Genomic DNA, 26,732 nt, shown 5'->3' on the forward strand with positions numbered 1-26,732 from the left:
CAAGTTCCAGGAGAGCCAGGGAAAACAAAACTTGAAAATACAAACCAACCAACCAAACCAACAAAAAACAACAAAAAATCCAATCTATGGTGCCACTGATTATTACAAATAGTAAACACTACTATTTTATATGACGAAATGGGAAAATACTGCCACTGTAGCTATGTAATAATCTTTTTTTACTATTTAGATTTTATTCTTACTAAAAGAACTCTTTTAAAATGATCATACACGGAAAGTATCAATACAACTCAAACTGACAAAGTTCACATGAAGACAAAAAGTACAGCTGCATTAAAAACTGTCCTGATAAATACCAACTCTAAAATCTCAAGATATCCCAAAAATGCTACAATGTGCAGAAATGGGCATTTAGAACAGGAAGCACAGGGTCCTCTGAGAAGATGAGCATCTTGCCTTGTGGTTTGGACAGCCAAATCCAACTTGCACCTGCACTGAATGGACCCAGAGCCTTGCTAACCTGCCAAAGAACTAAATGAATTAAAATCAACAGCATTTAGACAGAAGGAAAAATAAAAATGCTTATTTGAGATCTATGAAGTTAATTTTACTTATAGAAGTTAAATAAACTTAATTGTATTTCTCTTCCAGAGCAGTTTCAAACTTTATAGAGATAATTTCTCAAGACTACCCACAAGAACAAACAGATGAGTATCAATGACAAAAGGAAAAGCAGAGTACAGAGAGACACCTGCTTTGTTAAGGTTCCAGAAAAGGGGGACATTTTAAATTAGATGGGGTCCAGCTAGAGAAGAGAGTGTAAGAATCAGGCATCCCAAGCAGAAAGCCCAACATCAGGAAAGACAGTTCTGGAGACAGTAAAAAGAGTCAGTCAGTTTACAATCACAGAAAGTGTGTAAGCAGATCACACTTTCAACACAATATAGGCCACAGAGTAAGCAGGGAGGGGTATGTTTGAATGCCAAGTCAGAGGAGATGAAGTGCCAGCTCCCAAGCCTGGAGACAGGCAGTTTCAGAACAAGAGAAAGAAGTACAGATGTTCTGGGCCAGCAGTTTCTCCCAGAGCCAGAACAACCTACAAGTTGGGGATAGTAGAAGAGTATGAGAGAACAGTAAAAGGAACACAGGCAGCTGTCCCTTCTGGGAAAGGCAGAGGACAGCAGGAGCACCAATGAGACACTACACTGGTCACAGAGGACATTGTAGCAGTGTCTAACAAGAGATGCTCATCTTAAGAGATGATGCTAGCTTTATTTTGTATAATATAGCAAAGTTTTTTTTAAATACTCACCAAACATCCACACGTCACTAGCTGAGGTAAAACGTCGAAAATTGATTGACTCTGGAGCCATCCACTTAATAGGCAATTTTCCTTTGGAAGCTAGAAGATTAATTTTAGAAAATGAATTTTCTTTGTTACCTGCTTGAGTACCTAACAAAACTAGCCAAGATTTTTAGCATCAAAATAAAAAGCATCAGCTCTGACACACAGGCATCCACTTCTCTGGAAGAATGACACATTTACTTGGTGCTTTGAGAGTTGAGAAGTGGCTAGCTTGGGGTAGGGACAGAAAACTTGGATGCCTTTCCCCTCTTCATTTCAGGAAGAATCTGTGAGTGGTGGTAACAACATACAGCACATTACACAGGGCGCCATATTATACTGGAGCACATGCACCTGTACTTGGGACCCTTGCTCTACAAATGTCCCACGTAAGAACATACATTCCATTCCTGCCGGCAAGTTATGTTCTAAGCTGGCCCAGATACAGAACTTGCTCCCAGAAAATACATAAACACATCATGTAGAGACTAAACCTTAAATCCTAAAATCTATCATGCTCAGGGGTTCTATTCTTTATAAACAGGGCTTAAACCCACTGACTGGGGTTCCGCTACTAACAGAAGCCGGAGCTATGCTCTGCCTCCCAACCAACTCCACTGGCTCAGAATGACTTTGGAGGGAAATGTACAGCCCAGGAAAGCACAAAGGTTTTTTTTTTTTTTTTTTTAAATATTTATTTATTTATTATGAATACAATATTCTGTCTGTGTGTATGCCTGCAGGCCAGAAGAGGGCAACAAACTCCATTACAGATGGTTGTGAGCCACCATGTGGTTGCTGGGAATTGAACTCAGGACCTTTGGAAGAGCAGGCAATGCTCTTAACCTCTGAGCCATCTCTCCAGCCCCAGCACAAAGGTTTTTATTGCCTTGTGCATGCCCCCAAATGACTTCAAAATCATTGGTAGCATGTGTACAAACCTCTGCCTAATTCCAGATCTTAAAGGGTTACTATGTTATTTCTTCTAAATTTTATAGTTACATGCCTTATAACTAAGCCGTAGGCTGTTCTGAGTTATTCTGAAGTGAGGTCTGGGTTAAGATTGTCCAAGCACCACTGTCTGACAAGGCCATCCTTCCTCTACTAAACTGGCCTTGGACTTCAGGAAAACACATTGTGACACACCGTGCATTAAAATCTTGATGTGTTTGTGTATACCTATTCTACCATTTGGTAGACTGAAGGGCAAGGAGTTTGAGACCAGTCCAGGTTACAATAATGAGACCCTGTCAAAAAAACCAACACTCCCCTTAACAAAACTCAAATAACACAGGTTCATAGCCTATTTCCCAGCTGTTGCCCTAGATTCTCACCTTTATAGTAAGTACTATCTTCCATATATCGGGATAATCCAAAGTCTCCTAATTTTACACAATCATTTGAGGACACCAGAACATTCCGAGCAGCAATGTCCCTGATAAAGGAAAATTGGGGACAGTAAGCACAACAACAAAATCTCATCAACTCATGATTATTACACACAGATATACAGGCAGGTATTTTGAAGGATAGCTTATACACAAGATGAAGAGATACATAGATCGTTTCACTTCATATATATTCCTCTAAAGGATATTTACAAGAATGAGTTGATGATCCTTACGAATAATGGCAAAATACTTTCTCAAACACTGAAAACACGTATCGCCTTGATAAACTCACACAGTAATGACATTATACTGACAAGCACTGGATACACAGTCAGCATAACAGGAGATCGTCATAAACAAAATTCCCTGCAAGCACTTGTTTTGTATAACTTTTATGATGCAGTCTGCTATAATATTGGACATCAAAACAGTAACTCTATTGTGATCCTTACAAAACACATTATAGAAACTTTCACTTGTATTCCAACCCAAAGTTGCAAATTCTAAGAACATTCTGAAGAATGACAAGTGCCACTCACAACACGTAAATATTCTGCAGTCTCAGGTCTGCTTTGGGGCTACTTCCACATATTTACTGTTCTGTGAGTTCAGGCTGTGGATTATGTTTGGAGAATGAACATATATCTTGAAAGCATCATACAAGAAAGGAGAAACAGTGAGCACTCGCACGGGTACACTGAGATATTCTCACTGCAGCCTAGCCTGGCCTCAAATCCATGTATCAGCCTCTCAGGTGCTAGAATTAATGGTGTGCACCACCATGACTGGTCTATGAAAATCTTTTTTCTGCTAACAAGCCATGGTCCTTCCCTCTGAAAGGAGATAATAAACCGTGACTCCTTCACTCAACCCCAATTCAGTTTCATTCTGTAGATCAGGCTGGCCTGGAACTCACAGAGGTCTGCCTGTTTCTGCCTCCCAAGTTATTCAGATTAAAGGTGTACCACACCACAGCTGGCTCAACATCATGACTTTTTTTCTTTTCCTCCATTTTATTTGTTTTTTTTTGAGATAATCTTGTGTAGCCTTTGTGTAGCCCTGGCTGACCTAGAACTAGCTGTGTAGACCAGGCTGGCCTCAAATTCATAGAGATTTGCCTGCTTTTGCCTCCCAAGCCCTGGGATTAAAGGTGTGCACTACCACCAACCAGTAACACCATAACTTTCTAATGACTGAACACTAGGTTCAAATGATACACAAGCATCTTGTACAGAGTGCAAAGTAAGTTCCTTCTTTGTTTCTCACTGTTAACTGTTTGTTACTGAAATGGTCCCCTGGCAGATATGTTTGAACACCTGGTTCCCAGCTGATGGTGGCACTGCTTTGGGAGTTTGTGGAACTTTTTGGAGATGGGACCTAACTGGCAGATCACTGCGGCAGACCTTGGTCAGCTGGTTCTAGGTTAGTTCCTGACACTACAGACAGAGTGGCTTCTACTGCGATTCCTTCCACACAACAATGGCCAGGATCCGCCTGAACCAAAATAAATCCTTCCTTCCTGAAGCTGTTTCTGTCAGGGATAAGAAAAGTGAATACACTCTAGAACTGCTCACCCCAATCAGTAGGCAGTGCAGCAGCTTCATGAATGCCTTACCTGTGAACAAATCTTTTGCTCTCCAAATATGCAAGTGCCGTACTAAGCTGGTAGGCATATAGGATCAAAGATGCCAGATCCAAGCTGTATTTCCTTACTTGCAAAAATGACCTCAGCTTTTGAAACAATGGTCAAGACAAAAGAGAAGTAATTAGAAATACAGAATAGATATTAAGAGCAAAAAAAAAAAAATACACACAACACTATGAAGGTCCTCAAATGATTTTTTTTTTTTTTTAAATGAAACACAGTCTCATTAACACACCTAGATGGGAAAGATGCTATGTAATCCTGGCAGGCCTGGAATTCTATGTGTAGACCTGGCTGGTCTTAAACTCACAGAGATCCTCCTGCCTCTGCCACCTGAGTCAGAGTAAAGGCATGTAAGTAACAACATGCCCACCTGCTAAATGGATTTTAAATTGTATTATATTTTAGTTCTTCTTTGATAAAGATAAAACAATATTTTTCATTTGAAATCCCCTTAAAATTTAGAATCTTTATGACTACACACAAATTTCTAAAACATGTAAAAGATGGGCCTGAAGAGAAAAAAAAAAAGTGAGCTATAAAGTATTGCTAAACAGTAATAGGCAGAGAACAGTCACTATTGCAATCACAGCACATCCATCTACCCCATTGCATCTTGCTGAGCTTCAGGGAGTGTTTTAGGGTAAGATAGGAGGAGGAGGAGTCCATTTTCTTTCCTCGCCCATGGTTTTGATACCTACAATGGAGACACACTGGATTTTTCTCCCACTGGGCTTACCAATCTTATCACTTACACCATTCATTCAGCTAGACACTAATACAAAATTTTATCAACACCCAAATTTCTTAAAAAAAAAATAGTAAATAAAAGGGAAACATTTAGCATCAGTATTTAGCAAACTCCTCAAAAGCAAAAGTGAGGGAAAGGGAAAAAAAAGAAAAACTAACTAAACCCATCCATTACCCTCCATTTGATTTGAAAGGGCAGAGAGAAGAGAAGAGGATGATGTAAAATGAATGCTAGTTACCTCCCTGCTCAGTTAAGAGTTTGACTCAGGGGCTGGACAGATGGTTCAGAGGTTAAGAACACTGGCTGCTCTTCCAGAGGCCTTGAGTTCAATTCCCAGCAACCACATGGCAGCTCACAACCATCTATAATGAGATCTAGTGTCCTCTTTAGGTATATAGGCAGAACATTATATACATAATAAATAAATAAATCTTGAAAGAGGGAGGGAAAGAGGGGAGAGAGAGAAAGGAAGAGAGAGAGAAAGAGTTTGACTCAGGAAGGTGGCAGTGGCACATGCCTTTAAACCCAGCGTTTAGGAGGTAGAGGCAGACAGATCACTGTGAGTTCGAGGCCAGCCTGGTCTACAAAACAAGTTTCAGGACAGCCAGGGCTCCACAAAGAACCCCTGTCCTGAAAAACAAAACAAAACCAACCAACCAAAAAATTAATTAAAAAACAAAACAAAACAAAACAAAAAAAAAAAAAAACAAAACAGAGTCAGACTCAGCAACCTGAGTGGAGCTCAGCATCTGAAGATCTGCTTTTCTAGCAAGCTTCTATCACACCTTTTTCTAGGTGGAGGTGATGACTGATTAGTTTCCAAGTTTTTGGAGAATATCAAACAGGGCCAACGATTCTCTGTTACTCATTGTTTGTTACTCACAGGTGTCAAAGAAACTGAGTAATAGGTTAGTCTGAAAGACTTGAAGTGAATTCTCAAAAGGATTAAGAAGCTGTTTAGATTTAGCACTGTTTCTTTCACCCTCAAGTCATGAAGCTAGTTCTTTAGAAAAACTACCTGGTTATCTGCTGTCATTTGTTCCAATAACACAACTAGATGGGAAAGAAACTGCTGAGGAGGGAACTGTCTGGGAATGCAATGGTTAAGATTTTATCTCATTTTATGCTAAAGATGAGGCCTATATTGCCCAGAAGGCTTCAAATTTCTAGGGTAAAGGAACCAACCCTCTCCAAACTCACAAGAAGAGGTGACTACAGATGTGTTCCACCAGGCCCAGTTCAATGAAGAAGACATTTATACCACAGCTTCTGAGTAAAAAGCACACATAATCCTCAACAATGTAACCTGTGTATTTGTGTTATGCAGGTGAGGGATATCACACAGCTGGTACAAGGCTGTTGCCACCATGGCTAGACAGTCTGGGATCTTGGTACCTCTCCAAGCGTGCACAACTCCATGATTATCCAGACGGGGTTCTCTGTAATGACTCCAATCAGCTTCACGATGTGAGGATGGTCGAACTGACGCATAGTTACTGGGGGAAAGTGGTCTTCAGTTAATCTCCTGAAGCCTTTTCAGGTTCTTTACATGACCTCACTTTACACACAAGGCTGAATCGTTACAAACTTTGTGCTCAATGTCACAGGTCAATCTTGGTTGTATGTGAGTGAAAGTTGGCAGAAAAAAAGGCACTATCAAGGCACAAGATAAAACTCATTCTGGGGAGAAAATAAGGTGAAAAGGGGAGTTCAAGAGTTATACCCAAAGGCAACCACAGGGACTTCTAAATCTTGAACATAAATAGCTCTAGCACCTATCACTGTGGTCTTGTTTGCCAGAGTATATATAAATGGATGATCTCAGGTCCCTAAAGAGGACCATTCCCACATAGCAGTGAGGAACTGTGTGAAAGAGAAACACTAGATGGTATCTGGCTTTCATGTTCTACTGTGGCCCAGTACTTTTGTCAAGAGGGACCTATGCCAAGTGATGTCCACAGAAGTCATTGGGCTTGACCACTTGAGTCCAAGGAGACCCAGAATGTACTGCATACACATACCTATGTATGGCACATAACCATTCAAAATTTTTACAGCTATGTAGCATCATAACAAAAGCTAACCTTAAGAGTTATAGAACTTCAAAAGAACCTCAAAGTCCAAGTAGTTAAAGGCAACCAGTTCAGTGGCCATAGAAACGTAAGACTTTAGACTGCTAAAAAAACAAATCAAAACAAAAAAAATAAAACAAAAGGATGTCAAGCAAGGAAATACCGTAACATCAAAAGTATCCATCTCTGAGTGAGCATGCACAAGTGAGTGCAGCTACCCATTAAGGCCAGAAGAAGAAGTCAGATTCTCTGGAGCTGGATTTACAGGTAATTGTAAACCACCTGATGTCCGTGTTGGAAACTAAATCCAAGCCCTTTATAAGAACATGTACTTAACTGCTGAGCCATCTCTCCAGCTCCTGCTTGTTTGTTTGGAGAATAGAAACCCAAAATATATCGTTAAATTCTGTATTGTTAAATTCAGGTCACTGCTTAATCACTCTGTTATCTTGTGATAATCTCCAGGAACCCAGGGTATCTGCTGTAACCTCTGGTTTTACATAATCATCACACATAGTTTTCATGACTTTTATTTCCTTTGAAATAATTAGTGCAGATAATACAGAGCACAGAATGAGGAGGTGAGGAGGGTCTTGAAGTCATACAGAAACTGTCACACTGCACTAGAAATCCCAGGTTAAGTTTAGCCTGTCATTTATCTATCTTGCAGTAGATGAAGAACTAAGGGCTGCCACCTGCTTGTCAAGTAAACTCATTGCAACCTTGCCTTTCTGTGCAGTCCTTTATGTATCTGTGTTTCTGTAGCACAGTGATAGAGCTGAAGAGTTGAGATGGAAGCTACATTGTCATCAATGTTGAAATCTTTACTATCTGGCTCACAACCAAAGTTGTTGAGATGGCCTAGACATATTCTTCAATTCTAGGCCATCTCGCCTAGCCTGTTATAGCCTGGGAGAGTCATCTACACTGCACCTGTCACAGTCCCCAAGGAAGTAGTGAGCAACCCTGTCAATAGAAAGTCTTAATCTAACCTGGCTATTTCTATAGAAATATACAACTGAGTTCTGCAGTGGTGTTCTCCAAAATCACAGCACATCACCTACTTAGATATATGCACTTGTGAAAAAGAGACAATGCATAAAACCCTCTCCAAGGTAAGGCAGGCAGGAAGCTAGGTCTGAAGACTAGCTGGTTTGTCATTCTGTGGCTTAGGTACATGAGATAAAAGCCATTGGCCAGGTCCCTTTTTATTCTCAAATCAGGGATTGAAGAATATGTCTAAAGATACAGTTAACAGATGATATTACAGTGTGAATTACTCTGTGGTGACTGACTAGATGGCCAGGTGGCATGAAATATAAAGTGGAAGAGATCCATCCAATGTTTGTGTACTGACCATCACTGAAGTTCTGTCCTGTGCTGATTGCCTTCCCCAGGCCAAGTCCTACAATGGTCCCTGTGCAGAGTGATAAGTATATGGCCCTTACCCCCACAGAGTTTAAAGTCTAGAGGGAGAGACAGATAATAAGCACATGTGATCACTGTATGTATATTTAATCATGAACTCTGAGGAGCAGAATGTGGTCCTATGGGTGACAGCAGCGGGCAGAAGGCAGGGACTTAAAGGATAAGATGCAGAAACCCTAAGAGAAGAGAATGAACATCAGTGTGCTTGATATGGACATGCTAGATAAGATTCTACTTCCCACCACTGTCCTTTCAGGAGAAAAGGCCCATAATGCACAGCTCATCTGAGACAGCCTTACAACTGGGATGTAACACACCTAGGCCAGAGGGCTGAGGGTGGTAGGGAGAATCATTTCTTTATAAAGTCACGCAGGAGGCTGTCACAGGAAGCCTCTCCTGGGGTTTCGGTCTGACTCTGTAGGGCAGGAAGCTAGTCATGATCCTGACTCATCTATAGCTTATGGGCTCTATCAGGACAGAACTGTGTTGTCTTGGTTACCTCTGTACTCATGGTGCCTGGCAAGATCTGGGCTAGAGTGATTTATGCGCAGGTACCAACTCCAGCTCTAAGATGCTAAATGCTACAGGAAGCAAATAAAAAGCATGTACCACCTTCCTCTACATGTAAACATGTCTGCCTGTGGAAACTTGACAAATCTGGACATTAATCAGCAAGGTGAGTAATGATGCCTTATAAAGTGAAAGCAACTTTCTTGTAAAGACAGCTGGATTCAGGAAAAAAGTCAGAAGGAGTTGCACAAAAGTTTCAAAGAACTTACAGGCTTCTTGAAGGAACTTCTCTCTCACGCTGTCCGAAGTACAGTTTTTACATGTTTTGATTGCAACAGCCAAAGCTGGATTCTCCTGTGTCAGGGAAATTATAGAATCATACATACATGCAAAAAGTTCTCTGTATTAGTCAACACACACACACACACACACACACACACACACACACACACACACCGGTTTGCTTTGTAACTGTGGATTTATGATGAGAAAGAACTGGAACTATAAAATGAGAGAGTTAAAATTATTCTGTATTTTTAACTGAAAAAATTCCAGAGTAAAATGGACATGCATGTGAAATGCCACAGGTAAGTCACTTATGTATGTACCAGTGAAAAACAGATGCAAGGGTCCCTGCTTTGGGTCAGCTGGCATTCCAGTGTGAAACACCAAAGATAAAGTCAGTCATTTCACAATGTGTTAGAAATGCATTTTAGCAGAAAGGAATAGATCAGGCAGGACGTGGGGGACAAAGTGGTGGCAGCTGTATGAGGAACACTTCACTAAAGGAAGACAAAGATCCTGAGAAGATGGAGCTAGTCATAGCGAGGGGAAGTTACATGTTATTAAAGGAATGGTGAACAAGCAGTTCAAGGGAATTGGGGATGGGGGCAGTGTACCAAAGGCTTCAGCAGTAGAGTGTGTAAGTGAAGAAACACAGACAGGGACCTAGACGGAGGGGTGGGATAGGAGAGTAAGCCTCAAATGAGTAGCACTCTTGCAGCAGCCTCTCCAGTGCCCAGAGTGCAAGCAGGAGCCACTGTGCATAACTGAACCTGTGGTTCTGATCATTTGGGTTTGGAAGGGGCACTCTGGCTCCATCTGCTGCTGAGAGATGATACAGAAGGTGAGGTGAGGCATGGAGAGTGATGTGAAAGGCTATTGGTGGAATGGACAGTGGGCAGCAGTGGAGGTGGGAGGAGGACTGGGCATTTGGATTTTTTTTCCCTCAAAGTTGGGCAAAGGTGGCCCTTGTAGTGACAGGAAAGAGTGAATTCAGGTTTTGATCAGAGAAACTAATAATGTGGAAGGAAAAATCAGAAGTTAATGGTTTCTTTTTTTTTTTTTTCTTTTTTTCGAGACAGGGTTTCTCTGTAGCTTTGGTTTTTTGAGACAGGGTTTCTCTGTGGTTTTTCTCTGTAGCTTTGGAGCCTGTCCTGGAACTCCCTTTGTAGACTAGGCTGGCCTCGAACTCCCAGAGATCCGCCTGCCTCTGCCTCCCGAGTGCTGGGATTAAAGGCGTGCGCCACCACCGCCCGGCTAGTTAATAGTTTCTAAAAGTGATAAGCTGGGATGTTGTTGAGACACAAAAGGCTTTAGGGACAGTCCAAGTCCTTGAGACTATACATTGCTAGAAGAGACAGCAGGTCAGGACTGTGCTTTGCACCTCGACAGCAATGGGAAAGTCAGAGAAAGAAGAAATAATGGTAAAGGAGACTAGGAAAGCATGACCTACAAGAACAGGAGAAAATCCAAGAAAATGTGTAGCTCTAGAATCCAAAGTTTGTCTTCAATAAGTTCAAAGGGAAGAGCTTAAGAGAAAAAAGAAGGGAAGAAATGGTCTGTTGTTTTGAGCGAACCAAGGACACGGTATGGATGAGCATGGGCAGATATTGTATTTGATAAAACCATTTATTTACCTTACTATATGTAATAGGCCTCACTTTCTGTCATTAAGCAAAGCAGAAAAAAGAAGAGGAAATAAAAGTGGAGTAAACAGGACTTTACAAATGCCAAGTCACCTCGGTCTCACTGTCTCTACTGCCTAACTCCTGACATCATCCTATGAAATGTAGATTAATAACCCAGGCAGAGGCACACCTCAGGACAAAGGCCATGATATAGTGCTGCTGTGAATCCTTCTTTGAATCCGTCTACAGCCTCTTGCTTCCTAAAAATGGCTAGGTGTGAAGAGAACTGTGCTATCTGATCTCCTCTGGGGCTATGTGGTCTGTGTTTGGTTTCCTGGTCAGCTCTGAGTATTTCTGTGATCTCTGGAGGTCTCCCATTGGACTACTGCTATTTTCTTCTTGAGAATGGACTACTCGGACCCAGGTCCTGTGTGCTGAACATGAGTCAACAGCTGCTAGAAGGCATAGTAGGTGCCAAGCCCATGCTGGTAGAAGGACAGCTACTTAAAAAGTGATTCAGGGCAACTCATAGTCACCAAAAGTATCAGTTACAAGCAGCAAGAACTGGATTTAAGAGAGTTGAGGAAAAAGATAGCTTCATGCCTTTTCAGTGTTGGGACATGCTGAAGGACAGGTAAAGCCGTAAACCACGTGACAATATATAGATTAACAGAAATGGGTTAATTTAAGTTGTAGGAGCTGTTAGGAACAAGCCTGAGCTATCAGTCAGACATTGATAATATAAGTCTCAGTGTATTTATTTGGAAGCTGCTGGTTGAACAGAAATCCTACAAATGATGTTTCAATGTGGGACTGGAATTTCCACATAAGACCTAACAAAGCTTAAAAAAGGATTCTAAGCACACACACACACACATACATACATACACACACAAAAAAAAAAAACAGAATCAAACTCGGCTTCTTGGTAACTGCTTTTTCTTGAGTAGGCTGTTTGCTAGTGGCAATCAGAGGCACAGCTCCTTTAAGAGACTGCGTCCTGACTCAGTGCTAGGTGGTTCTTTAAAGAGGTTTTGCTATCAAACACTTAAATGGGATTTAAAAGCAGCAGGTGGAATACTACTCAGTGGCAGCATAGACCCAAAAGCTCCCCAGAATTGGGGCAGTAAATGTGGCTCTTTTTTTTTTTTTTTTTTTTTTTTTTTTTGAGACAGGGTTTCTCTGTAGCTTTGGAGCCTGTCCTGGAACTCCCTTTGTAGACCAGGCTGGCCTCGAACTCCCAGAGATCCGCCTGCCTCTGCCTCCCAAGTGCTGGGATTAAAGGTGTGCGCCACCACCGCCCAGCTAAATGTGGCTCTTGTGCTGGTACCTCTGCCATGAAGCTAGGCTGTCAGGGAATCAAGCGCGGCAGAGTCAGCCGCCAAAGCAGAGACACCACTTAACATTTTAAAGGCTCACGTGGTCAGAGAAAATATTACAGATACTCAATAAAGAGAGAGTCAGATAAAAAAAAGAAAGAAAAACTCTAAACAGATTATAGTGTTTAAAAATATACATAAGCTTGGGAGAAAAAGAGTAGATACAGACAATCATAGAAAAAATGTTTAAAAATAATAAAGTTCTTTAAAAAGGAATAAAGTCGGGCTGGAAAGATGGATCAGTAGTTAAGAGCATTGCCTGCTCTTCCAAAGGTCCTGAGTTCAATTCCCAGCAACCACATGGTGGCTCACAACCATCTGTAATGATGTCTGCTGCCCTCTTCTGGCCTTCAGGCATACACACAGACAGAACATTGTATACATAATAAATACATAAATAAATAAAGTCATAAAGATGGGAAATACATAGAGTTTAGATTTTGTATATTACTGTGTTGTCACTGAATTTTCTGAATGCTAACAAATGAACGATAACTGTTAAAACACACTGGATTATGAAAAGTGCTAGATTAAATCAACCTATATATTTAAAAAATGTTTTGACTTCAAAATGAAAGTCAAAAGATACGCTGCTTTGGAAGAAAGATTATGCTTTTATTTCCACAGGAAAGGAGAAGCTGTGGATTCATTCTGGGTTAAAGAAAATCAGGTCTGATTGCGGAAGACTCCCTGAAATCTTGGCTACAGACACTTAAGAAACAAAAAACCTGCAAGAACTACAAGACACATAACGCATATTTTGCCTGCTCAAACAGAAAACAGAAAAATCCTCTTTAACTGACTTTTGCACACCACATAAGTTTTATGTATTTTAAGAACAAGGGAATCAAGCACCAATGAAAATGGATGAGCCAGGTGATCCAGCATCTGAAAATGCCTCTGTTACAGTTTTCTTGGAGTTATGCATCCATATAAGCTTGAAGGCTTCTGCCTGAGATGGTACAGCCTCACAAACTATTCTAGCCAAGACTTAACCATTATTCTGAATTTTCTCAGGAATCTGCTAAGATGCCAGTGCCCCCAAATAAGAGAAAGTAGCCTAGAAAACGATACCCACATTCCCAAAAGATGTGTTATAGATGCTTATTATGTAAGGGAGGTTGGTTACAAGTTGTTATTGGTAATGGTCAGGAAAAAAGTTAAACAAGGGAAGTTAGGTTCTAGGATCTTTTTCTCAAAAGAAAAGGGGGATACAGAAATGATAAGATAAAAGGGTAGACTACTGAATCTACTTTAATTCAAAAAAGAACTATTATTTTTTTTTCAATTTTTTTAAATTCATATTTATTGAGCTCTACATTTCTCTCTGCTCCCCTCCCCCCTTGAACCCTCCCTCAAGGTCCCCATGCTCCCAATTTACTCAGAAGATCTTATCTTTTTCTACTTTCTACTTCCCATGTAGATTAGGTCTATGTAAGTCTCTCTTAGTGTCCTCATTGTTGTCAAAGTTCTTTGGGATTGTGGTTTGTAGGCTGGCTTTCTTTGCTTTATGTTTAAAAACCACTTATGAGTGAGCACATGTGATAATTGTCTTTCTGTGTCTGGGTTATCTAACTCAAAATAATGCTTTCTAGCTCCATCCATTTTCCCGCAAAATTCAGGCTGTCATTATTTTTTTCTGCTGTGTAGTATTCCATTGTGTAAATGTACCACATTTAGAACTATTAATCTTAAATATTATACAATGGTTAGGATTTTGGCTTATTAATACAAATTTAAAGTTAATTTTGTTATACTGTATGTACATTTCTACTCTTGTTTAAGGTATTGTGTTTATGCAGCTCATTTAAAAATATAATAATTAAGAAATACAGATTACTAGTCTTCTATAATAATCAAAATTATAGTCACGTTAGATATGTTTTCAAGGTTACACACAGATATTTAGATAGATGGTCTTCAAACACTTCAAAGAATTACTGAATACAGCATTTAATATGTTTAATAATCGAAGACTTTTCATGACCGTGAGATATGCCTGCTTCTCGAAGCACCAATCTACTTCAGAGGAGATGATGGGCATCAAAGAAACTCTGTATGGAGTTTGTTTCCTTTATGGTAAAAGCTAGCTATATGGGTAAAGAAACTATCCTTGCCTCAATTGCTGACAGTTACTGTTCAAACTGGCCCGGCAAGATGCAAGATGAACTTTGCCAAGATAAGGAAGGACATGCCGGGTGTTGATGGTACACACCTTTAATCCCAACACTCAGGAGGCAGAGGCAGGTGGATCTCTGTGAGTTCTAGCCCAGCCTGATCTACAGAGTGAGCTCCAGGACAGGCTACAAAGCTACACAAAGAAACCCATCTCAAAAAAACAAAAAAAGACAAGGAAAGACAGTTTTTCAAAATTCCCTGCTTTACAGGAAAGACTGTGAGCTATGCTAGGCCAATAGGCCAGAGCTGGATGCCCTGATGTAGCAGAGGAACTTTGGGTGACTGTCTAGGCAGCCTGATGTCCCTTATCATTAGGTAACATTTCATCCTTCTGGTGTCTTTGATGGAATTAAAGACTAAATAGTTAAACTTACAGTTTTCCTTAGTAATGATAGACAGCAAATTAAGTATAAAACTTAAGATGCAACAAAATAAGATAGATAATATTTTCTCTAATTTTGACAAATAAAAATAGAGATATTGTAACTGTAATTCTTAGTTGATAACTGCTTTTATTGTATATAATCTTACTATGTTAAAGTTAAAACCTTCCTTCTTAACTAGACAAAAGGGGGGAAATGCTGTGGAATAATCCTTTTGTACACTGTGAAGATTTGTCACTGTGATTGGTTTAATGAAGAAGCTGACTAGCCAGTAACGGAACAGGATAAAGTTAGGAGGGAAGAGTCAAACTGAGAATGATGAGAAGAAGAAGGGGAGAGTCAGAGGAGTTGCCAGGAGACACAGAGGGAGCAAGATATGTTGGAGAACAAGTAAAGCAACGAGCCATGTGGCAATACATAGATTAATAGAAATGGGTTAATTTATGTTGTAAGAGCTAGTTAGTAATAAGCTATTAATCAAGCATTTAAAATTAAAAGTAAGACTTTCTTGTGGTTGAGAAGAGGCTGCCCAGACGGGAAAACTCTGTCTACAGGGATAGCCTCTGTTCACTATTTTCAAGCACTTAGCTAATTTACCTTGTGCCTTACAACTTTATGACACTGACATGCTAACCTTCGACTAGTACCTTTTGTCCTTACTTTCCCTGGGAACCTAGACTCACAGAGAGGAGCCACTTACTTTCTGAGTCCACCAGAAGGCACAAGATTATTTGTAAGGTGGCATGATGTAAGCAGAGCTTTACACAGCACTTGGTAAGGGTGAATTTTATGTTCCCTTTTGAATAGATCATGAGGGAATTAGATGTGAGACAATATTTTTCTGAATGTTTTTGTGAGGTTGTTTTGAATAAGTTTAATTTTTTGGTTGCTTAAAGAGAGAAAGAGAGACAGACAGACAGACAGACAGACAGACAGACAAAGTTTCATTTTGTTATGTAAATAGGCTGCCTTGATCTCACAATCCTCCTGCCCTGTTTCCTAAGTGCTAGGATGTCAGGTGTGTGCCTCCACACTTCTTCCACCAGTGAGTTAACATTGAAGGCTGCCCTTTCTAATGTGTGGGCCTCACCCTGAAGACTTCCACAAAGAAGTGAAAACTAAGAATATTTACTGTCTTTTGGCCTTAGACTAACTAGCCTTTACTTTCTCCACTGTAGACTGGCTGGCTTCAAACTCAAAGAGACCTGCCTGCCTCCAAAGTGCTGGGAATTAAAGAAGTGTGCCACCATTTTCCGGCTCTAAGATAGATTCATTTTTAAAAACAAAATGATGGCTGGAGATGTAGCTCAGGAATATAGCATTTCCCTAACATGTACAAGTCACTAGATCCAAACTCTGACAGTACAGAAAGGAAAAAAGGGGGTGTGGCAGACGACAAGGAGGGAGTTCACCAATTCTGTGGTGTGTGCCAGGTGAGTAACAAGTCTGGAAATCTACTCATCAGCAGCTGTAAAAGGAAAAGGCAGACCACCTGATTTGGTAACAGAAATTCATGAGTCTCATTTCCTATCACCTCAGACAGGCAGAGCCATGTCTAAGTTTAGATTTTCTACCCAATTAAGACCCAGGCTTCCTTTTGCTGTATTTTATCCTCAAAAGGTGGAGTTAAGACAATGAAAATATATACAGATATAGGTTTTTTGAAACGGAAAAAAGAAAATAGATAAATGTATAATAAAGTGATGGAACACAGTACAAGAATAGAGCTATGTGAAAATTCTGGGTGCTTGTGAGAAAACTATAAGAAAACAAGACAAGTTTTATAACCTTCACTTCTTCAAATCACAGCCAGCTGTTGGTATTATGTACCTCTATGGAAAAACATGTTTTTGTCATACGTGGCTTATCCTCGGGACTAAACACCTTATTTGTGTGATTCTGCTTAACCTTCAGAATATAAATTGTTTGATGCTCTGAATAAAATGGGCCACTGCATGAAACTTTAGTCTGCCTCATTTTAAGACCAGCTCTCCCAGGTTTATACCGCCAACTAGAACTGTAAACAATGTATCGTGTAATCCAACTTAAGAACACAGGAAAGGCATCAGAAGCAGAACACCCAACTACATGATGGGACAAGAAAGAAGCATTCCTTTATATCTGGGTAAGGGATATTTAAAAGGGCAGTTATAGAGGCTCTATGAAAAAGTATCTCTCAAGTTTCTATACCAAGGATAGTACAGCAGTCAATTTCCTGTAGTGTTGTCATGACATTATCACAGTCATCTCTGTGCATCTATCAACACTGGTTTTAAAAGTTTCTTCCCAGGTCAATGGTGGCAAACATTTTTAATCCAAGCACTTGAGAGGTATAGGCAGGCAGAAAAAAGAAAAGAAAAAGTTTCTTCAAGAAGTATATACTGTAATTCTGAAACATAATTTAAAAATCATCAATCTAGAAAGAAAAAGAGAAGTATGAGGGACACTAGTGAAGATATGGAGATATTGGCTAGGAGGTATGTAAAATAAAGAGTGCTTTGGAAAACTGGTAGATAAAAAGTTAAACATAATTACTATATGAGGAAGCTCCACATATTATTGTTCATAGCAGCATTTAATAACCAAACAGTAGAAACAACCTAGATGTTCAGTAAGTGGAAAATAGATAAATGGGACCTGGAGGGATGGCTCACTGGCTAATAACCCTTGCTACTTTCCCAGAGGATCCAACTTCAATTTCCAGCTCCCACAAGGCAGCTCACAACTGTCTGTAATTCCAGTTCTAGGGGATTAAACATCCTCTTTTGACCTCCTTAGACACCAGTAAAGTACATGATGCACATATATACATGCGGGCAAAACACTCATACACATAAATTATTTTAAAAAAAGGATAATTAAAAGGCAGCTCATCTATGCAAAGGAATATTATAAGGCAACAAAGAGGAAGAAGCAGGCATACTGTATGATTCCATTTATATGAAATAGTTCCCTCAACAGGGAAACTGAGAGGCACCCGAGAGGCAGAAAGGGAATAAGTGGCTGCCAGAAAGCTGCCAGAGGCTAGGGAGGGATGTGTAGCGTGAACTGTAACTGCTGATGGGTACCAAGTTTTTTAAGTGAACAAAGAGTTTTAAAACTGACTGTGGTAAGTTGTTGCACAATTTTGTAAACACTAGCCTTATATACTTAAACAATCAAAAAATCAGTCTTGATTTCTGATAGTCAAAAGGACTTACTGGGCTCAGGTACACGCCTTGATGTACGTCTCCAAACTGACCTTCTCCAATACAGCGTCCAAGTTCTATTCTTTCTCTCTGAATCTCATAATCTCTGGCTGAAAAACACGACCCACACATATATAAACAGGCACAGAATTCCAAATGTTGGTATAGCATGATACATTTGTCTAATTATCATTCATGAATACATTTTCATTTGCAGCATATCAACATAAAAAAATGTTTGAAAGAGTGGAACTCTCTTAAACATTATCTTAAAGACTATCAGCAATCAATCAGTTATGGTATTAGCAGAACTACCAAAAAATGAGTTTGGCTGAATGTAGTTTTTTTTTAAGTCCATAATGTGCTTAGGAATCTGATTTATTTGGTATCACATAATTTTCTAAATAATGGCTCTAAATACTTAATTATATGCTTAATTAATAATCACTATTGGTTTAGATATTAATATATGAAGACTATAAAAATTATTAAAAGCAATTATTTTTTAAATAACTGAAATTTGTAAGTATGGAAGCAACATTAAACTGTTAGGAGTAAACTATATTTCAAAAGTTTAAGAGTTTTCCACTTCATTATAATCCTATCTCTAGATTATTTATGGAGCTAAAAGAGTTTAAAGAGGCAGTTTCTAGAAATTAATTTCAAAATTAGATGACTTTGACTTGAATATACCAGCACAAATGTTTGAGAGTAGGTGTTCCCAAATGATGAGTTACAGCGAGTTATTTAGCAGACTGCTGAGGCACGTGGAAATAAAATATCTGCTAGGAACACAGAAAAACCAAACTCAGGTAGATTAGCAATTCAGTCTTGGGTCACTTCAAGCATGAGAATCACCCCATGCCACCCTACATGTGTTCCAATTGTGGTATGAGCCACACAACAGATAAGAGTTAACAGACTCCTGTGTCAGACAACTAAATCCAATAGATCGCACAAGTTTTAGACAGCTGTTTTCCTTCCTCTTTAAAATCGATTTAGCTAATAATTCCATTGATTTAACAGTATGAGTAAACCAATGACAAGTTTGAAAACATATTAACTAAAACTGAAACACCCGTATCACTCCATGGTGGCAATTGCAAGCAAATGCAGTTATGTCAAAGGATCCTGTTACCTTCATCTATTCCATAGCTTTCTGTATTGCAATTAAGAGAGGAAAAAAAAAGTGGAAGACCTTGCTTAGAAATTGCTAGTAGCAATTAGGTTAACAACAACAAACTTGGAGAATACATTTCAATAGCATTTACTTAATTATTTTAAGCACAGATGAATAAAAAAGGAACGAAACACATATAACAACCAAACATCTTCGCGTTAACTCAAAGGCATTTAAATAGGTATTTCATAAATTCTGGATAAAAGATATTTGCATTTCCTAGTCTATTATAAGTAACAAAACACAAATGTGGATTCTCTAAAATGACTAAAGGCTAGTCAAAATAGCAAACCCAAGTTGAACTGATTTTCCAAGTTGCTACTGGCAACCCAAACCTATGTACTCATCTCAGGTCCTGTACAGATGTTAAAAGGACTCTTGAAAGACAGGTGGACACGCGCAGAGAAGTACAAGCCTCAGAGGCCTGTCTGTTTTCTCTTTGTTTTGGTAATGTCTCCCTAATGCATACAGAAAATCCACAGGAGAACACTTTAAAAATATTCAACAAGAGCACTCGGGAGGCAGAGGCAGGAGGATCTCTGTGAGTTCGAGGCCAGCCTGGTCTACAAGAGCTAGTTCCAGGACAGGCACCAAAAAAGCTACGGAGAAACCCTGTCTCGAAAATTCAAAAACAAAAAAAAAATATTCAACAAGTACAGAATTTCAAAAGAAGTAGGTTTTTTTTTTTTTAAATACATGAAATCAGGTAATTTGGACTCCAAGTTAATTTTTAAGGCCTAGATGTGGCCTTTAATTAACTAATTGATTGATTTTTACACCAAAGTGAAAATTCAAGGACTTATTTAATTCAAGATATGAGGACAACAGACTATCAAGCAGGGTCTGGGGCATGTAGATTTTCTTCTACCAATAAGGTGCATAGCCACTGGGAAAAAAGAGTATGCTGACTCTTCCAAGCTGGAATAGGCCATAAAGGGTTCTGTGTTGTGCTGTCCAGTTTTGTGCAAGCTCCTTCCAGTGTGCTGCTTAGATGGAAGGCTAGTCTCCACTAGTGAATGGCAATGAGGATAATTCAAGGAGAAAAGCAAGCCACACAAGGTATGCGAATACACTTTTGAACTTAAAAGTAACACCACTCAGTCTGAGCATATGCACATCTGAACTCTAAATAATATTCATTTTCTATAGATGCAAAATAATCAGTGAAGGCTACATTATCATAGAACCAAAAAAATGAGGTCACGAAAATTCTACAATTAATTGAAAGAAACTATTTCTGGCAACTGCATTTCAGGCTTCTGACTTTAAGGGAGGTATACAGACTTCTACCCAAAAGCTGAAAGAACATTTCTGTTAGGTGCTCAGATGACAGATGTGCTCTAAAGCTTTTGTGAGAAGCAGCCTACTCACTTGAGGGCATGGTGTATGTGTCTTCCTCATCGATAATCTCAGCGTAGTCATCTGTCTCTGGAAGAAAACAGACAGGTTAGGCGAACTCAAATGCTTGACCATTTGGCCTTTGACATAATTTCAAGCAGCAGGATTCTATGTCCCAAACCCACACTGTGCAAATGTTCTCCTGAGAAAACTAGAATTTAGATTTTGCTCACATGTAATTATGGAAAGAAAAGGGTCAATGTGGCCCAATGTCATCACATACATTTGTTTATATCATCAAACAAACTTTTTTTATCAGAAGGCAAATAGGCTAATAGTCTTTGTGAAGACCAGGAATATGTGAATTATGCACTACAAAATTCAAAGGAGATGTCTATTTAACCTAGAGCTCTTCCTCAACTGCACCAAATGTACATATGTACTACACTGTGGCCTTATGTGAATTCACAAGTGAGACAGGTGTCTTCAAAGTCCACTTTGCTCCATTTATCCTGCAAGGTCAACAGTCAGTTTCTTCTCAGAGAACATACAGTGACCCAATTACTGAGGAGACTATACTGGGCTGATTTATTGCATTTATTCTATCTAGGTTAAAGAAACTACATTCCAGCAATTTATCTTTTGGTGCCTTTTTACCCAGGCAAAAGATCTGATAAAAAGAATAAGAACAAACAAACAGCATATTAAACTGAGTTATTTTTTAGATAAAGGGATTAAGCTCAGGCTTACACTAATTCCTTTGGGTAAATGCAGCAACTTAACCTACCATGACCATACTGAGAAAATTAAAAAGAACACTCATGTAGAGAAAATTGCCACTGCTGAGCAACACCAGTGCTGTGAAGGCAGCTAAATAGACCTGCCAAGCTGTTGACAAAGCTCTCCCAGTGCTGGCTTGACACCTGCACTGAACCCAGGAGCTCCAAGTGCACCTCTCATGCACCGAGGTCGAAAGCACACCAGTCAAGGGAATGCCAGAAAGCACAGTCTTTCCAGTCGTGAGGATGTTAGCCATTGCATGCACTACAGCAAACAAGATAATCACAGCCATCAAACCTCTAAAGCAGTGGTTTTCAACCTGTGGGTCACCACCTCCACAGGGGTCATATTTCAGGTATTTATATTACAAGTCATAACTGTAACAAAATTAGTTATGAAGTAGCAATGAAATAATTTTATGGTTGAGGGGTCACCATAGCATGAGGAACTGTATTAAAGGGTTGCAGTATTAGGAAGGTTGAGAACCACTGCTCTAAAGGGAACAATGCATTTTGAATGTGTAGTCAGTACTAAAAGGGATTAAAAGTTAAAATTAAAAGAAAAAAAGTCTGGCTAGGGATTAAAAAAAAAATCCACTATCAACAAATCAACTCTCCTAAGTCCTAGATGGCAGATGGAAGTACTAGTTTCTCTTGTTTATAAGCAGTGTATATATAAACTTAAAAGCAAAGTTTTTGTTTTGTTTTCCGAGACAGGGTTTCTCTATGTAGCCCTGGCTGACCTGGAACTCGCTTTGTAGACCAGGCTGGCCTCAAACTCATGTAGATCTACCTGCCTCTGTTGGGAGTAAAGGTGTGTGCCACCATACCCAGCTTTTTTTTAAAAAAAAAAACTTTCTTTTTTTTCTTTTTTCAGACAGGGTTTCTCTGTATAGCCTTGGCTGTCTTGGAACTCGCTCTGTAGATCAGGTTGGCCTTGAGTTTATAACAATCCACATGCCTCTGCTTCCCGAGGGCTGGGATTAAAGACACGAGCCACTACCGCTCAGCTTAATTTAATTTTTGAAACTGTTATGTAAATGGATATTTTGCCTGCATGTATGTCTGTGTACCATATACATATCTGGTGCCCACAGAGGCCAGAAAAGGGCATCAGATTCTGGAACTGCAGTTACAAATGGTTGTGAGCCACCATGTAAGTGCTGGGAATTGAAGCTGTCCTCTGGAAGAGCAAGCAGTCAGTGTCTACAGTCCCTAATACAAAGTTTTAATGAATCTGAAGTCACCTTCTAACTTCTCCTCTTGTCTCCTTTACTGAGTTCTCAGAGATTTGCCCCTGTAGGCCGTCCACTTTGCATTTGTGTAAGACAGTCTATAAAAGAGGGTGGAGAGAGCTGTTCATGCATCTCTAATAACTATGGTGGAAAGGATTCTACTGCAATAGCTGAGACTATAGAAATAACACCCTACTCAGATGGGTCTCTGTCAATTTTTTTTCTCAAAATATAGCAGACTTAATCACCACACTACCCTATAAACTGAATGCACCAAGGTCACTGCAGCACAACTTCTCAGGTAGCAGAAGATCACAGCACGCTCATTCCAAAGTCAATCCTCTCAGGTAACTGGAGTCTACTGTTTGAATGAAAGATGTCACCAACAGCAACGACCTCACCTGAGCATTACTATGTCCTAAAGCTCACATAGGCTCACAGTCAGTTTTGTTTTCTGCTACCATCCCTTGCTTCAAAATTTTCCTCAAACTAATTATTCCTATTCCTGTTTTTAATTCCCTAATGTCATCCTTTAACTACCTCCTTAGTTGGCTTCCTCAACACTTATCTGCCCGCCTATCTAGAGCAGGGCCTTACTATGCATGTGTCCTTTTCTCCTCGGTGCCTCAGCATCTAGCACAGTGCCTGGCACAAAGCAGGTGCTCAGGAGCTATGTGCTAAGCAATAAGGATTATTGCATGGCGGCAACACAGTGAGACAGTACACACTCAGGACCTGAGAAACTTATTCAGGGAAGCACAGACAGCACGCAGCAGAGCATTCTGTATCTATCCGTTTACCTGCCTATGCCACAGCCATGCCTTCATGTGTTCAAGACAGCAGCATGCACCTATGGGGTTATGATGAAAGGAGGAGACGATGGTAACAGGCATTGAGAAAAGGCAGGCACTTCTAATGCTGTTGTTCACGAGGGCTATCTAAGGACCTGAAGGTAAAGAGTTCTTGTCCGCAGAACCTTTCAGTCAGTCCTCATTCAACTCAAGTGCTTCCAAGACAAGCTCATAAAACCCCCAGGAGATACTAACCTTGAAACAATTCAGAAGGCAAGAAATGGAAATGGCTTTTAAAAAGCAGGCTAGTATCAATATGGATTTGGGAAAATAACATTGCCTACATTTCAGTTAAGCAACAAAACTACAAGAGCCTGTATATGCCTGGTGTAGTGGCTCACTTGGAAGGTAAAGGCGGTAGGATCATTCAAGAGTTTGAGTGAGACCTCATCTCAAAACCATCAAAACAGAAAGGATTTGTGTATTTCCTAAAATGTTATTTGAGTTCTACACAAAATCTGAGGACTTATGAGAGCTGTGTATTGCTTAATGGATTGAGAATACTGTGGAAGAAGTAGAAACCAGGGAAAGTCTGTATCTTCAGGGAGTGTGGGACAGTGTAACTGGCAATGCAGGTGATTTACATGTTCAAGATCCCTGGGCAGCTGTGGAGGCCAGCCAGAAAATGCCCCTCAAAAACGGCATTACAGGAAAAACAGAGTAACGACAAAAAAAGAAAGGTTTGGAGATCTGAGCACCAAAATAAGAAAAGGAGGAAAAAAGGAAGATGGATCCATATTTTCCACATAAGTTGATTGGGAAAGGCTGACAAATGCTGAATGCTATGAGCTCTCATCAGATCCTTGTTCTCACACACAAACTCAGGAGGTGGGTGGGTCTCAACATGGCTCTGTGACACAAAGCTTTGGCTCTAAGATGTTGACCTTTCAAAGGGTTTGGAATCAGGTATGGTGGCACACACCTCTAATTCCAGAATTTGGGAAGAAGAGGCAGGTGGATCCTCTGTGAATTCAAGGCTAGCTTGGTCTACAAAGTGAGTTTGAAGATAGCCAGAGCTGCATAAAAGAGACCTTATTTCAAAAACACAAAAACAACAAAAAAGTATTTGGACTTATACTTGTGAGATCAGACAATCCTGTGCTTTAAGGCTATTAAAATACATATTTTGGGGCACAATTCTGCTCCAGGGACACTCAAGTTCATCAGACCTGTGAACTGGTAGACAATTTTGGGATCATCAGCCTGTAAGTTCAAGGTACAAAAGTCAGGTATATATACTTGTCATCTCAGCTGTGCATGAGGCTGAGGTGGGAGGATAATTTGAATCCAGGAGTTCAAGGCCAACATGAGCAACACAGCAAGACTCAAATAAATAAATAAAAAGAGGGCTGGGGACGTAGCTCAGCTGGTATACCAAGCATACATAAGGCCCCAAGTTTAGTCCCCATCACCATATGAAACTGGGCAGGGTGGCACACACGTGTAACTCCAGCATTTAGAAGATGAAGGCATAAGGATTGGATGTTCAATGCTAATGTTATCCGCGGTTACAGAGCAAGTTGGACACCAGCATGGGCTGGACAAGAACCTATCTCAAAAATAAGATAAAATAAGATAAATCTGAAAAAAAAAATAAAAATAAGTATTATAAAAACAGGAACTTCTAAATTTGGGAATATTATTATAATTTGTATGTTTCAGTGTCACAATATGAATAAGAAGATCATAGTTCAGAAAATGAGAGACAAGTTCTCATGTGACAGCTCAGTAAAAGGAGACAAAGCCACTACTGAAACTGACAATATTCACCCTGGCACACACGCCCCTGGAGCTGCACGACTGGGCTTGCCTGGTGTTTACAAGGGATGCAGTGGCGCAGCATGAATACTGTCCTGGGGTCTAGAGAACTAAATTCTGATTACTGGTGAGTGTCAGGACATACAGCTCTGGTCCTATCTCTTTCTAATCCCCGCAGGAACGTCTGCTGTCGCAGGCAGGTACCCAAAACTCCAAGAACTGTTCTCTTGACTGGCTTTCCTGATGCCCCTGGGCCTTGGGAGGTGGCTTGTGCATGTGTGTATGTGCCTGTGTGTATGTACGCTGAGCCATTAGTCCTAGGTACTAATACCACCACAGGCTGGCTCAATTAGGTAATTTTGGAAGACTAATCAACCTTAGGGTCTTATCCTGCCAAGTTAACAGACATGTCATAAACTCTGAAGAAACCATATAACAGTACAAAGTGGTCTTTTTCTAAAAGCCACAACAAGGTCATTTTATTCAAAATCTTAACCAACTACATGGCTACACTAAGAACTGGAAAACTTTGTCTGTAAGAAGTCAAGGAAGAAGAAATGTTTTAGTACTGTACTTCTGTGGTAAGAAGTACAGTTTTTTGTTTGTTTGTTTTTTGCTGTTCAAATTATACCTTGAGCAGACAGGTACCACACCAAAAAATAGGAGAGGCTGTGTTCTATAAGAACTTTAATTACGGACACTCTAGTTTGAGTTTCATAAAATTCTGATACTGTAAGTGCTAGTTCTCTTCTGAAAAATTTTCCTCAACGATTACAAGCATAAGAACATTGTTACCTCAAGTGGCAGTACTAGAGCAGGTGGGCCTTAGTGTTTTATAGACCCCAGCCACGACCACAACTCAGTTACTCCCTGCAAGATGGGGCATGGCCTTGCTCTGGCTAACACAGTACCATGAGATTGAAGTGTGATGAAAGCTCATGTAAATGCTTGCAATGTACCCATCTGTGGTAACCACTGCTTGTCTATAGTCATCTGCATCTGTGCCTAGCAGTAATCCTCCCAATGACTACAGGGGCCTTTTCTCCTGGGGAGGCAGAGAAAGCAGAATAGAAAAGTGGAGAAAGCCTAGCTCAGAGCCCAAGGCCCACCTCTGGTCTCTTTCTGCTGGTCAATGTCTCCATCTGTGAACTATGTGGGTTGACGAGGTACAGGAGGGCTGGCAGGTGGTCTAGAACCACAAGAAACACTCAGAGCAACAGGAGTTGATACCCAACTATCACAGAGTACCCTATAAGTGAAGTTCCACAATATCTTCAAATTCCACAAGGAACACAGCCTTTCTTGGAATTATGTTAATTACAAACTACAGAATTTCAGAATGTTTGCTCACTCTCTGTCGGTTTGCATCTCCATCTCTAAACACACAGGAGTAAAAATTTCCACTGAAGGTATTCTGTCACTCAACCAAAACGAAAAATACAAATTTCCC

At 40.0% G+C, this 26,732-nt stretch overlaps 1 protein-coding gene across 10 annotated transcripts in view; it reads right to left on the minus strand.

The window, feature by feature from the left end:
- Ptk2 (protein tyrosine kinase 2) overlaps positions 1–26,732 on the minus strand; it is a 207,465-nt gene that overhangs the window by 53,147 nt on the left and 127,586 nt on the right. For 7 of the 10 annotated variants that reach the window (XM_057791700.1, XM_057791691.1, XM_057791699.1 and 4 more), the window contains 8 exons: positions 20,693–20,749; positions 19,280–19,300; positions 18,154–18,251; positions 9,373–9,457; positions 6,489–6,589; positions 4,313–4,428; positions 2,641–2,741; positions 1,274–1,363 (listed from right to left, as the gene is read on the minus strand). In XM_057791700.1, the coding sequence (XP_057647683.1) occupies positions 1,274–1,363; positions 2,641–2,741; positions 4,313–4,428; positions 6,489–6,589; positions 9,373–9,457; positions 18,154–18,251; positions 19,280–19,300; positions 20,693–20,749 (669 nt within the window). The remainder of the gene's footprint in view (positions 1–1,273; positions 1,364–2,640; positions 2,742–4,312; positions 4,429–6,488; positions 6,590–9,372; positions 9,458–18,153; positions 18,252–19,279; positions 19,301–20,692; positions 20,750–26,732) is intronic. The other 3 variants (XM_057791696.1, XM_057791692.1, XM_057791697.1) reach the window with 1 other exon arrangement.

The sequence above is a fragment of the Chionomys nivalis genome, chromosome 17, assembly GCF_950005125.1.
Source record: "Chionomys nivalis chromosome 17, mChiNiv1.1, whole genome shotgun sequence".
Taxonomy (NCBI): domain Eukaryota; kingdom Metazoa; phylum Chordata; class Mammalia; order Rodentia; family Cricetidae; genus Chionomys; species Chionomys nivalis.